The 14,064-nt window shown below is 37.4% G+C and overlaps 1 protein-coding gene across 9 annotated transcripts in view; it reads right to left on the bottom strand.

The window, feature by feature from the left end:
* The window catches only part of LRRC7 (leucine rich repeat containing 7), a 553,086-nt gene that overhangs the window by 136,745 nt on the left and 402,277 nt on the right, over nt 1-14,064 (bottom strand). For all 9 annotated transcript variants that reach the window (XM_017962453.3, XM_017962449.2, XM_021942826.2 and 6 more), the window contains 2 exons: nt 6,980-7,054; nt 1,044-1,188 (listed from right to left, as the gene is read on the bottom strand). In XM_017962453.3, the coding sequence (XP_017817942.1) occupies nt 1,044-1,188; nt 6,980-7,054 (220 nt within the window). The remainder of the gene's footprint in view (nt 1-1,043; nt 1,189-6,979; nt 7,055-14,064) is intronic.

Genomic DNA, 14,064 nt, shown 5'->3' with positions numbered 1-14,064 from the left:
CACATCTGTTTCAAAGAGGCTAAAATCTATGTTACAAAGTTAAGTGATTTAATGATTACCCTTTTCGTAGAGTTCTCATATAAATACTAACAGCAAGATACCTATAAAAAAAGCTTACTCCTTATTTAAATTAATCTTTCACTATTTTACTCATATAAATTTTTTTGCTTGTTTGTTTGTTTTCGAGACGGAGTCTCCCTCTATTGCCCAGGCTGGAGTGCAGTGGCGTAATCTTGGCTCGCTGCAACCACCACCTCCTGGGTTAAAGTGATTCTCCTGCCTCAGCCTCCCTCCTAAGTAGCTGGGACTACAGGCATGCACCACCATGCTAGGCTACTTTTTGTATTTTTAGTGGAGACAGGGTTTCACCATATTGGCCAGGCTGGTCTGAAACTCCTGACCTTGTGACCCACCAGCCTCGGCCTCGCATAGTGCTGGGATGACAGGCGTGAGCCACCGTGCCCAGGCCATATAAACATTCTTAAACGAAAATGTATGAGTGCTTTTTATATACTAACAGGCAAATTATCTGATCTAATGAATCTTAACATGTTAAGGAGATGTGACTTTTTGAAAATAATAGAACTAAGAAGACATTTTATGTTTATACTTTTTATATGTTACTCATATTATACCAATGTTACAACAATATTACAAATAGAATATAGCAACATCTTTTGGATGGAAGCTATTGTAATTCTATCATAATATAAGGATACATACATGATTATTAAATTACTCTAAAGAAAACACACATATTCCTTATAATAACATTTTGCAACTTAGGAGATATAACAATTTTTAAACAATATCAATTTGGTAGGATCATTTTAACAGGAGAGCCTTCTTGAATTTGGACACTAGAGTTAATATTTCACTTAAGATATTTGTTAGATACTATTTTGTGATTTCCATAGCATATTTTAAAATGTATTAACATCAGGCTAACAGTATATTACCTATATCTATAGACAAACTATACTTCCAAAAAAGAAAATGGTATATTTGACATAAATATTTGTGACAAAATATTGTATCCTCACCTATAGAGTCAGGCAATTGTTGCAACATATTGGATGACAATAAGAGGTCCTCAAGGGCTTCACATCCCGAAATGTCCATGTCAACTGTTTCTATTCTGTTTTTTGACATATCCAGGTATACCAACATCTTTAACTTCCCTATAGACTTGATGACATTGCATAAACTCAGGGTTAGTTGAGAAACTTTCACAAGACATTTTAAAGTTGTAAGAACCACTACACCGTAAAGTTTATTTTAAAAGCAACCACAAAAATAACAAGTGTTGGCAAGAATGGAGGAATTGTAAACTTCAAACATTGCTAGTAGGAATGTAAAATGGTATAGCCACTTTGCAAAACTGTTTGGCAGTTTCTCAAAATGACTCAACAATAAATAGGCTTATACCAGTATAAGTACACACCACTGATAATAAAAACATATATACATAAAAAAACTTACACAAATGGGTCACAGATGCATTATTCACAATGCCAAAAATTGGTGACAACCCAAATGTCCATCAGTTGATGAACACATAAATCAAATGTGGCATATACATATAATGAAGCATTACTTGGCAATAAAAAGGAATAAAGTATGGATACATGTTACACAATGTATGAACCTTGAAAATGCATGCAAAGTAACAGATGCCAGTCACAAAAGACCACATATTGTATGATTCCATTTATATGATATGTGCAGAATATGCCAATCCATAGAGATAGACAGTTGAGTAGGGTTGCTGGGAGCTGGGTGGATGGGGAGTATGGGAGTTACGGCTAATAGGTCCAGGGTTTCTTTTAGGGGTCATGAAAATGTTCTAAAATTAGATTGTGGTGATGGTTGTACAACTATGTGAGTACTCCAAAAACCAAGGAACTGCATATGGTATGTGAATTATATCTCAGTGCAGCAGTTAGAAAACACACAATAACCTTGAAGTTGGCACTGAATAAAATAAACAACTCCCAACTAAATAAGCTGCCATTGAAACAATGACATTGGCATGTTGATCCTTAAAACTTCAAATGCATAAGAAAGGTTTTAAATTATAATTTTGGAGATGACCCTATTAATCAGGGTCAATGTTTTGCTCATTCAATGGCCCTTTTTGAAGGATCTACTATGTACCAGTATCTGTGTTATGTATTGAAGAACAATCAAGAGTAAGACAGTTAAGTATGGGGACAGACTTGCCATGATGAAGACAAAGTTTTTTATCAATAAGGGGTTCTGAGTAATGAAGGAAACTTTCAAGTAAGAAACAATTATAATACCCTGTGACAAGTGCAATAAAAAAGCATGTAGTGAATGCCATAGAACAGGGAAGGACTGCAAATGGCCTGGAAGATGCTGCTTGTCAAAAGAAGAGAACCTGTACCTGGAAGGGAGAACAGCATGTACATTTATAAAGTGTGACAAAGCATGCTATGTTTGAGGAAGACTGGGAAATTCAAAGTGGCTGAGTATAGTGATGAAGCTGAGATTACAGGGAGAAGCCAGCTGCTGAAAGGGTTTCTATGTCATGTGAAGAAATGCGAACTCTATTTTATAGGCAAGGAAAGCAAAAGGATTGTACAATGGGGAATAACATGAACAGACTTATGCTTAGAAGAAATAACTTCAGGGAACTTTCAAAAGCTGGAGTCAAGGAGATCTGTTAGAAGGATATAGAAGTATTTTAGCTGTTAAGGCAGCAGAAGTGAGGATGAAGAGGGATGGACTCCAGAGTAAGTTAGAGGTGGAACGACTGGATTAGTAACTGATTTCTGAGGAGAAACCCATATCTTGGGCAAGGAGTGAACATGTGGGTGGGACACGGACTAGAGGAGTTAGGGCAGGGCAAAGGTCTTCATTTTCCTTTTCCTTTAGGGCATGTTTTGTAAATAAATGTTCCACACATTTCAGTTATTCAATGAATGGTTCTTCTGTTTATCTGGTCTACCTGTGCATACTTTACCATCTCTAATTACTTGACAGAGTATAAATAAACACACAATAAGCACATACATTTATTACATACACACAAGCTTGCACTTGGCACTATGCTATATATATATTATTTGATTCAATATTTTATATTTTTGCTACCCAAAATGTGTTCGGCAGACCAGCACATTGACACCATCTGGGGGCTTGCTAGAAATGTATAATCTCTGCCAGGCACGGTGGCTCACACCTGTAATCCCAGCACTTTGGGAGGCCGAGGTGGGCAGATCATGAGATCAGGAGTTTGAGACCAGCCTGACCAACAAGATGAAACCCCGTCTCTACTAAAAATACAAAAATTGGCTGACTATGGTGGCGGGTGCCTGTAATCCCAGCTACTCAGGAGGCTGAGGCAAGAGAATCCATAGAACCCAGGAGGCGGAGGTTGCAGTGAGCTGAGATCACACCACTGAACTCCAGCCTGGGCAACAGAGTGAGACTCTGCCAAAAAAAAAAAAAAAAAAAAAAAAAAAGTATAATGTCAGACTCACCCCAGACCTGCTGAATCAGAATCTGCATTTTAACACATATTAACGATTGGCGATTAAGTCATGTCACATGTTGGATTGCTTGGGAAGCAGAGGCAAAGAGAGAAGTTTTTGAGAGTGTTTAGGATCAACGCCAGTAGAAAGGAAGAGACAGGAAAGAAAGGGAGCAAGATTGGGTAGACGAAGTTGGGCTGTGATGAAGTCTTAAGAAAGTCCTTGGCTGGCACTTCCAAGATCACTGAATTTGGGATTGCCCTGAAGTTGTTCTGAGTAGAGGATGAAGGGCTGAGCCTTTATATACCTGCATTGATTGATCATTGGATGGAGGTCTCTGGGAATGGGGTTATGACCATGAGTGAAGATGTTCTCTTTAGGTGAGGCAATTTCTGAAGAAGGCTGGAGAGCTGCAAGCAGCATTTCCAGAAGCTGAAGGAATAGAGTAAATTCTTCAGTCCTGAAGAAGGATGCATGAGACCATCTACTACAAGTAACACTCCAAAGTTATCCCATTAATATGGGGTGGAGCTGATTTCAAACTCAATTTTATCAGACTACAGGCTACAAAGCCCATTTGGAGGGCACATATCCTTAATTAACCCCATGCAAATCTCTAGCCCTGCTCCCTCAGCTTCCCATGTGGGTGCAGAGTGTGAGCACAGGCTTGGAGTGACTGAGTATTTGCTAGCTAGAATCAGAGTACTTTGGATGAGACAGAGTTTCTCCTCATGCTTGGAAATGTGTCACTTGGAAAAATACTGTCACTTTACTCATAGCTTTCCATCCCAAGGAACTATCATGTTACCTAAGTTCACTCTTCTTTCCCATTGAGCAATGAAAGAATGATGTGTGTGTGTTTCTTTTTTGTTCCTTGATCATGAGATATCATGAGAAAATTTATTTTCTCCTTGAAGCTTCCTTAATGGCTATCTTCAGCATAATTTAATATTTTGATGTGCAGTTCCTAAACATTCTTTTTGGAATAACACTTGGATGTTGAAAACACTGTATCAAAGCAATCATAGCCTGAGGACTGTAAAGGCATAAATTCTTACAGTCCCTGAGGATACTGAATGTTGATCTCAAATCCTCTGGGCATAGAAGGGTCTATAGGTGAGCAGTGGACAGCAGATGAAAAGAGTAGAAACCACAAGTAAAAGAAGATACTGGAGTTTGTTTAAAATAAATGTGAATTCAATACATGGTTTAGTCATATTTTGGTTGATTAACCTTAGATTGATGGTCACAAGATAGAACTATGTAAAAGACTAAATATTTGATCATTATCTATTTGCTTCTCTGATTTGTGAAAAACACAGTGGAAAATAATAGCCCAGACTATTCAAAAGTATTCACAAAGTATATTAACTTTATTATGATACATGAACTAAGAAAAAAGTGAATGTGTTTCTTTTCCCCATGGCTAATGATATTAAATGTTTTAATTATTCTGTGAAACTGACATAGGCTGGAGACCGCACTCAAGATGAACCGTTCAAAGTCAAGTATTTTGGGGTAACTGAAAAGCAATTCTTTGCCAGCACCAACATCCAGAAAGCCATGGCTATTTCAGGCAGGGAGGTGTAGAGTATTCCCACACAGCGTATAACAAAATACCAAGTGCAAGTACACAAAATAAAGTAGGGAATCTATATAAAGCTAGCAGTACATATGAAAAATCTACTCTCGAGACAGACAAATTAGGCAGCATTATATACTTTATGGAAGATTTCATCCCTGCCTTTCCACTTAAATGACAAACTTATTGAGAAATTTGGCATGTGAGTTGATTTGCACAGTGGATTTTGGGAATGTAAACATTGTGAAAAGTAAAATTCTCATTTGTACCTTCCATTGGTTCCAATAGAGAGCCTTTGGGAGCTTTACAGTCAACAGCAGCCTCTGGCGCTGGTTTGAATTACAGCTCCACCATTTACTGGCTGTGTTATCTTGGGCCAGTTACTTTTTTTGTGTTTTAGTTTCCTCATCTATAAAATGGGGATGGTAGTAGAACTTACTTCATAGGGTTGTTGTAGGGATTCAGTGAATCAATATTTGTAAAACAGAGAGAGAATGCTTAGCCCGTGGTAAATGCTATGTAATTTTTAACAAATAAATATATTGAAGAAGAGGTATAAACTTTCAGCTAGGCATACATTCGGATTCTTCAATCTTTGAGCAGGGATTGGTAAGTGTCTTACCTGTGTTGCCTCAGGATTTGTACATACCTTGACTATAGCACAAATCAGGCTCTGCTATGAGTAGTGAAATCCAGATCAGTTTATCCTGCCATGCGTGAGCTTCTCAAACAAATATATTCAAGGTCATTGAATATATTATCTTTGTAACCCTGACATTAGCATAGTTTCTGTTTCATAGAGCTTTATTGGTACATGATTTTTAAATAAATCAGTGAATAATAGATGTGCATATTTTTCTGTTTTGTGTCTGTGATGGTATAAATGTATCTTTTGATAAGAGCATTAATTATTTTTCCATAATCTCTGTTTCAGATTTTCTCCTTTATGTGGTCTTATGCTTGTTCAAAGGCAGAATAAATGTCTTGTTCTTGTTGGTTTTGCTGTCATTTTAAGTAATTTTTAATGTCAATTCAAAAAATAAATAAAACTGGTTTTGAGAATACACATCTAAACCTCTGTGTTGGCTGAAGATTTATTACATATTCACCTGCTGTGCCTACTTAGACCAATGCCAGGAGTTTGGAGTTGTACAAAACAATAGGGAGACTTGTGTTTTCTCTCTCTCTCTCTCTCTCTCTCTCTCTCTCTCTCTCTCTCTCTCTCAGTGTGTGTGTGTATGCAAGTGGCAAGGGGCAGTGTTTTATGAGAACATTCTTTTGTTAGATGGAAAAAGCAGGAATAATCATACTCAACGAGTTGACTGGTAAACCTATACTCAGGAGATACTACTGGGCTGGCCTTTAGTCGAGGAAAAATTTGTCTTTGGTTTAACTTTCTGTTTTTAATACTGTATGATCCTTGCCATTTTCAAAAATTCACATGGGTTCTATTGAAAATCACCTGAACTGAGAGAGATTTTTGTTTTGTAAAAGAGCTCTAATAAAATGAATAAAAACCATTGTCTAGTTACCTGTAAGAATAAGGTTGATTTTGTAAAAATAAAACTTGGTATTATATATAGTATTTTGCTTTTTAAAAATATAACTATAAATTATTTCGGCTTTTAAAGAACAGTAAATGTGGGAAGAGATGACAAATATACTCCAAAGGGAATAAGAAAAATCTTTCTTATATTTTGTACACCTATAACACTCAAAAAGATACACAAAATACTAAAAAAAAAAAAATGGTGAAAACACTTGGTGACTGAACACTCCTAATGAGTGTTATTTTAGTTTGAAATACAAACACTGACATTTAAGAGTTGAGATTATGATCAAATACAACAAATGTATAACATAAATATTAGACAACATGGTAGAATAAAAACTTACATACCCCAGGTAACACTTGTAATGCATTATTATCCATCCATAACTCCCTTAAATTTTGTATTTGATCCAGAACTTCAGGCTGGGAGAGAGGTAGGAGGAAGGAGAGAGGAAAAGAAAATTAAATTAGTTTTTACTTATCACAAATATAAAATGTAATTTCTTGGATCTTGAGCTTTTACTTGGGAATCTAGTGTTAATCATCTAAGAAATTCCACCTTTAATCGACCTCTAGCAAAACTGGTATTCCCTGACATAGCCAATTTGGAATTGATCTGGAATCAGTTAGAACAATAATAATAAAATTGAAGATCTATTACTCACATACATTCTGCCTGAATACCTTATAATTATTCTTTGGAGCACTTATTATACTCTATTTGATAAGCATCTGTCTTTGTCACTAGAGTATAAACTTTTGAAGACCGGGGAAATGTTTGTTTTGTAATCACTATATCCTCATATCCCTGTTGCTTACCATGGGCACACAGTAGCTGTGTCTTACTGTGTGTGTCTATTAGTGTGTCTATTAGACTTACTGTGTGTCTATTAGTACCTCACATACAAACATCCATGCACACACAGGAGTTACAGAACTGTGATGAGATAATATTGGGCTGGTGCAAATGTAATTGTGGTTTTGCCATTACTTTCAATGACAAAAAAACTGCAATTATGTTTGCACCAACCTAATACTATGAGTAAGATGAGTAAGACCCAGTGACTTTTAAAAAATCAGTCCCCAAGCTACCACCTGAAGACCTATGGACTTTTAATCCTTTCATTTTGTCAATGAATAATTATTTGTTGAATAGTCGGGGATGCCTACTACATGTAATGCACAATGCAGAACGCACGGTCATATAAACCCCAGTACTTGCCTTGAAATAGCTAATGATTTAGATCTAGATCTAGGGGACAGAAATATTTATAAATAACTAAAACACAAGGCAGCATATAGGAAAATACTTTAGAATATGTTTTTTAAAAAGTTCAGAGAAGGGACAGAGAGAATATGATCAAAGTGTAACATGTAGTATATAAAGAAACACTTTTTTTTCTCTAACTAGATGCTGTCTCTAAATTCTAACTCCAGGCAGCAGACTGTATAGAGAGAATAGAGGTTGCTATTGCTGCCAACATCATAACCTTCCTTGTGGTAGCCTAATTTCTCTCCAGAAATTATTCCCTTCCCTATTCTTAGGCCTGTGCTTCCTTTGAAGCCCATTCCTTTTTTGTTTGTTTGTGTTTTTTTACCACTTTGGGAGATGATTAAGGCCTCAGCTAACTAGTGCATTGTATCCACCTCGCCACAAAGATTGGTCCAGGGATGGGAACATGGCCCATTCAGAACACATACAAAGCAATGAATCTTTGTGACTTCTGGGGAAAACACTTTTGCTTTTCTCTACTGGATATGAAACTGAAAGGGTGTGGCCCTGTGAACTTCACGCATGACAAAAAGGGAGCCTGTCTGAGGATGGAGCATTTCTACAGAAAGTAGAGCCAAAGGATAGATCCTGGTAAGATTATATAAGCCTGGAAGGCAGATTTTCTGTTTTTTGTTTTTTGTTTTTTCTAACTGAAAGAATTATTACTGAAACAACAAAATATAAATCTGTTCAATGAAATTTGGAACCTAATTAGGTTCCAAATACAAAAGCAGTGCATTTTGTAGAATACTTGTAGAAAAGAATGGAATTATATCAAAGTTACCATGAGAATATTAGTAATTGTAGGTCAGTGGAGGTTATCTACACATCCCTAACAAATTAGGAGGGCTTAAGACTTCCAGATCTACTTTGGAGATAGTCTCTGATTCCTTTAGCCTGTGCTTGCAACAGAACATGGTACGATTCTTGGGAGAAGTTTCCTTAATAACAAGGTTTGAAATTTAGAGACATGGCATTCTGCTGCGAAATCAGAGGCATCCATGAGGTAGTACGGAGGATGTGTGTGTGTGTGAGCATGTAGAAAAATACTTCTACTCTCACTTAGATCACAGGGAATAGGCAATGAACTGCTCTGCCTATGTGTCAGGCTGGGCAAGGATGGAAAATATAAATCATGTGTAGGGGGCACACTCTGATATTCAGAGGTTTTGAGGCAGAGGGCTGGCTAGCAACAGGCAGGTGAGTTGGAAAACATCAGTTATGTGTGGCTCCCCTCCCCTCCCCTCTCTTCCCCTTTTTTTCCCTCCCCTCCCCTTCCTTCCCCTCATCTCCTCTCTGATGGAGTCTCACTCTGTCACCCAGGCTGGACTGCAATGGTGTGATCTCAGCTCACTGCAACCTCCACCTCCCGGGTTCAAGTGATTCTCCTGCCTCAGCCTCCCGAGTAGTTGGGACTACAGGCACAGGCTAATTTTTGTATTTTTAGTAGAGACGGGGTTTTACCATGTTGGCCAGGCTGTTCTCAAACTCTTGACTTCAGGTGATCCACCTGCCTCAGCCTCCCAATTTTTTTTTCTTTTTCTTTTTTCTTTTCTTTTCTTTTTTTTTTTTTTTTACCTATGCATTATGCACATGTAAGGAGAAGCAAAAGAGCTGCCCACTGGGCGAGGTTCAATAAAAGCTCATATGTATACAGTAAGACAGAGACTGATGTATAAACTTGTAACAGTAAACATTATTATTATTCAGGGTGGATTAGATTGTGCTGTTTTAACAAATTAATACTGAAATCTCAGTGATTTAACACAAAAGGCTTACTTTCCCTATCCCTACTACTGTATGTTCAGCATGCATTTCTGCCCCATGATGTTGTGACACCATCTCAAGATTGTCAGGAGAGCCAAAGCAAGGGAAGAGAGAGTGTGGAAAATTCACCACTGCTCTTAAAGATATTGGGCTGCAAGTGACATTCAACATTTATGCTTATAGCTCATTGTCTAGAACTACTTATGTGGCCTCACCCTAAGTGCAAGGAAGGCTGGGAAACATAGAGGGAGGATGTGGATTATTTGGCAAATAGTATTGTCTCTGCCACACAGTGACACTGTATGAAAAAAAGAGTAAGAAGAAAGGATACACAGCACTTCTATAATTTACTCATCCCTTCATTAAGTAAGATCTAATTAAACATTTTCTAAGTGCTAGGCATTACACTAGTCACAGTACATGGTATGGCCTCTGCCCTCAAGAAACTCAAAGCTTGTATTTTTTAAAGGAGATAGACTTTGTTGCATAAGTGAAGGAGCATAATTAAAATATTTTTAATGGAAAGTGATTTTGGCAGATTGGTGTTCTGTATATATACTCTATCCTTTTTGAAAAAAGAAAAACAAAAACAGGAAACTTAACAGGGCTGGTAATGAAAGAAGTAATGAGGAATAGAAAGCAGCTGCTTCAGGAAACATTTAAAAGATAAAAATGGTAGGACTTGGTGACAGGATATGGGGGCGAGGGAGTGAGTCATGCACAAACATGTCTTCCAGTTTCCCAGCATGTGGTGATGTCACCAATGGAGATGCAGAGTATTGGGGTGGAAGCAGATAAATGGGAGAGACTGAAATCAGTTTTGATCATAATTAACTTCAGGTTCCTGGAGGACATAGGTGGAGATTACCAGGAATCAGCTGGCTATCAAAAACTGAAGCTTAGGGAATAAGTTTCAGCTGGAGATACAACTTAGCAGTATCACGGAAGTAGAAACTCACGTGAATGAGCTCTCCATGGGGAATGTGAGAGGAACTAGAGTGCAGTTGACTGAGGACAGTACCTTAAGGGACACTAATACTTGAGGGCTGAAAACAGGAAGAGCAACAAGAAGGAATGGTGTCCAGAAGTGTAAGGGTGACTAGAGTCCAATGAATAGAGTTGTGTTAGGAAAAAGGAAGTGAACAAGAGCATCCTACTCAGGAAAGGTGTCCAGTGAAATAAGAGATCGAGGATATCCACTCCATTTTAAAAACAGTAGGTCACTAGTAACCTTGGTGATAGACATTGTGATGGTTAATAGTGAGTGTGAACTTGACTGGATTAAAAGATGCAAAGTGTTAATGTTGGAGGTGTCTGTGAGGGTGTTGCCAAAGGAGATTAATATTTGGGTCAGTGGGCTGGAGAGGGCAGACCTACCCTTAATCTGGGTGGGCACCATCTAATCAGCTGCCAGCGAATATAAAGCAGGCAGAAAAACATGAAAAGGGTAGACTGGCTTAGCCTCCCAGCCTACATCTTTTTCCCACGCTGGATGCTTCCTGCCCTTGAACATCGGACTCCAAGTTCTTCAGCTTTGAGACTTGAACTGGCTTCCTTGTGCCTCAGCTTGCGGAGGGCCTATTTTGCGGCCTTGTGATTGTGTGAGTTAATACTACTTAATAAACTCCCCTTTATATATCTATCTATCCTACTAATTCTGTCCCTCTAGAGAACCTTGACTAATATAGACATTTCAGGTGATAACTATCTTACAGTGGGTTGAAGATAAAGAAGAAGAAAATAGATACAACACAGGTAGAATATTCTTTATAAAGCCTGAATGAAAGGAGAGGAGAAAAGTTAAGGGGCTATGAAAAAACTGAGGGGTCAAGGGAAAGGAAAGCTGACATGAAGACACTGGCAAAGAGGAGCAGGTTAAAGATAGATAAAATGGTACCAAAAAAAAAAAAAAAATTGGAGTAAATTTCCAAGAGGGGACAATGAAGAGAGATTGACAGCACAAGGGGAGGGGCTGACACTGAATGAAAGTGAGGCACCTCACTCGTTCAGACTGGAGGTAAGACTGCAGGGATGGTATGGGTGTAAGTTGGCATGGTAGAAGGAGGGCTGGTAGTTGAGGGAGGCATTTCTGAAGATCTCAAATTTTCTTGATGAAGTAGGAAATGAGGTAATCTGTTAACATAAGGGAACAAGAATTTTGTATACATCAGCAGTTGGGGAGAATGGTCCATACTGAAGAAGTTTGAGAGGAATCACTGAGAGCAATCAAAAGATTGTATCAAATCAATGATAACAATTATAACTTTTTTTCTGGGCCAGGAAGGGAATTGACAGTCTAGGAGAAAATAGAAGAAACAAGAGACTTCAGGTTTCCACAGGTCAGAGAGGAGCGTAGCAGGAGTGAGGGGAGAGACCGAAGTGGAAGAAGGAAAAATTAGAATTTATGGTAGAATTTAGGGATTCGAGATTTCTAAAGTCATTTTGGAAAATGGCAAAATTCAAACTTTAACTCTGGGGAGAGTTGGCTAAGGTACAAAGTATAAAATCTTAGTGCGTAGGTTGGGGAGGACACTGCGGGAACATAAGGCCTTTCATGATTTCCAAGGATTTGGGCAACCTGTGATGCACTGCATAAATTGCTCTCTTGGCTGTGTCAGGCAAGGTGGCAGAGAAAGATGATCAATCATACCTCTGAAATTTCTCTAATTCTGGGTTCTACTGGGGAATTTAGTCATCTATGGCTACTTGGAAAGAGATCACTGATTCTAATCTATATTTCTACTTTATTTTAAAGGATCTCATTTAATCTATTTAAGAACATAATAAGGTGATAATAATCCCACTTTATGGATATAGAATCTGATAATTTCCTGGGGAAAATGAGAATAATTTGATGAAGGTTGCATAACTGCAGATGATATTGTTGCTCAGGTCTTCTGGCTACAAAGATGACATCATCTTAGAGCTTAAAATTGAAATTCCAAAATAATGAAGAGAGTTGGTGATCACAAATACCCAATAAAGAAAGTAAAGCATATCCTGGATTTCTAAAAAAAGATATTTTTATTACTGGATGTTATAATAGAATGTACTACAGAGGAAACTTCAATAGCCTCCTAATAGCACAGATAAAGCATAGCAGATCCATATATAGCCTTTCTGGAAAGAAAAAAAAAATCACAACATAAAATGATACAATAGCATTTCATAATCGATAGATGATTTTAAAGTGGATCTTGGAACTTAACTAAATGGCTTACATCCAACCAACACATTGATCACATTTTTCTATGCTACTTAATTTAATCAAAAAGTCAATTGTTTCCATTAAAAATGAGTGAATTAACTCCAGAATAACTTGGAATATTCAATGCTGGTGAAAGTGCTATAAGATGAGCACTCTCATAAATGGGTTTTGAGATTATAAACTGTAATTTTTTTGGAAAAATTTTCAAATATGAATCTCACACCTCAAAAACTTTCATATCTACTTGTAAGCAACTATCCTACCTAAATAATCTAAAATATAGAAAAATCAAAATAAAAATATTAATTACAGAATAATTAATATTAAAAATTTGGTCACAACCTAAATAAACAACAGTATAAGGTAAATTATGAAGAAGTAATATGTTGGTAAAATGAACAGCAATGAAAATGAATTATCTATATTTTTATGTATGAAATATGATGAATAGATCTTGCAAACAACATTGTGTGAGTAAGCAAGTACAGAAAATTTATACAGCACAAATCAATTTACACAAGTCAAAAAAACTGCTATATACTGAAGAATACACATACACGCATTTTAAAATAGAAATATGGAATAGATGTATGCCAAATTCAAAGAAGTAATTTCCTTGGTGAAGTAGGGCTTGGAATAGGACTTGGAGGGGGAACATAGAAGATGTCTGCTTTACAGCTGCAGTGAAATCAAACACAAAATGGCTGGGCACGGAGGTTCATGCCTGTAATCCAAACACTTTGGGAGGCCGAGGCAGGTGGATCACCTGAGGTCAGGAGTTTGAGAGCAGCCTGGCCAACATGGCGAAACCCTATCTCTACTAAAAATACAAAAATTAGCCAGGTGTGGTGTTACATGCTTGTAATCTCAGCTACTGGGGAGGCTGAGGCAGGAGGATCGTTTGAACCCATGAGGCAGTGAACCAAGATTGTGCCACCGTAGTCCAGCCTGGGCGACAGAGTGCATCCTTTTCAAGGTGATTTTACCATGATTGATCAAAATGAGCTACGAAAATGGTTACACCAATATTAACACAAGGAAAATAAATATTTTGTATGACTGCAACAAATTCCAATAACTCCTGCCATGTATATGCAATTTTAGGCTGTTCCATTACTTTGTTTTTATTTTTATTTTTTATTAAAATTTTTTATTTCTATAGGTTATTGGGGAACAGGGAGTGTT

Source organism: Papio anubis, chromosome 1, assembly GCF_008728515.1.
Source record: "Papio anubis isolate 15944 chromosome 1, Panubis1.0, whole genome shotgun sequence".
Lineage (NCBI taxonomy): Eukaryota > Metazoa > Chordata > Mammalia > Primates > Cercopithecidae > Papio > Papio anubis.
This window is presented reverse-complemented; position numbering and strand designations above follow the sequence as displayed.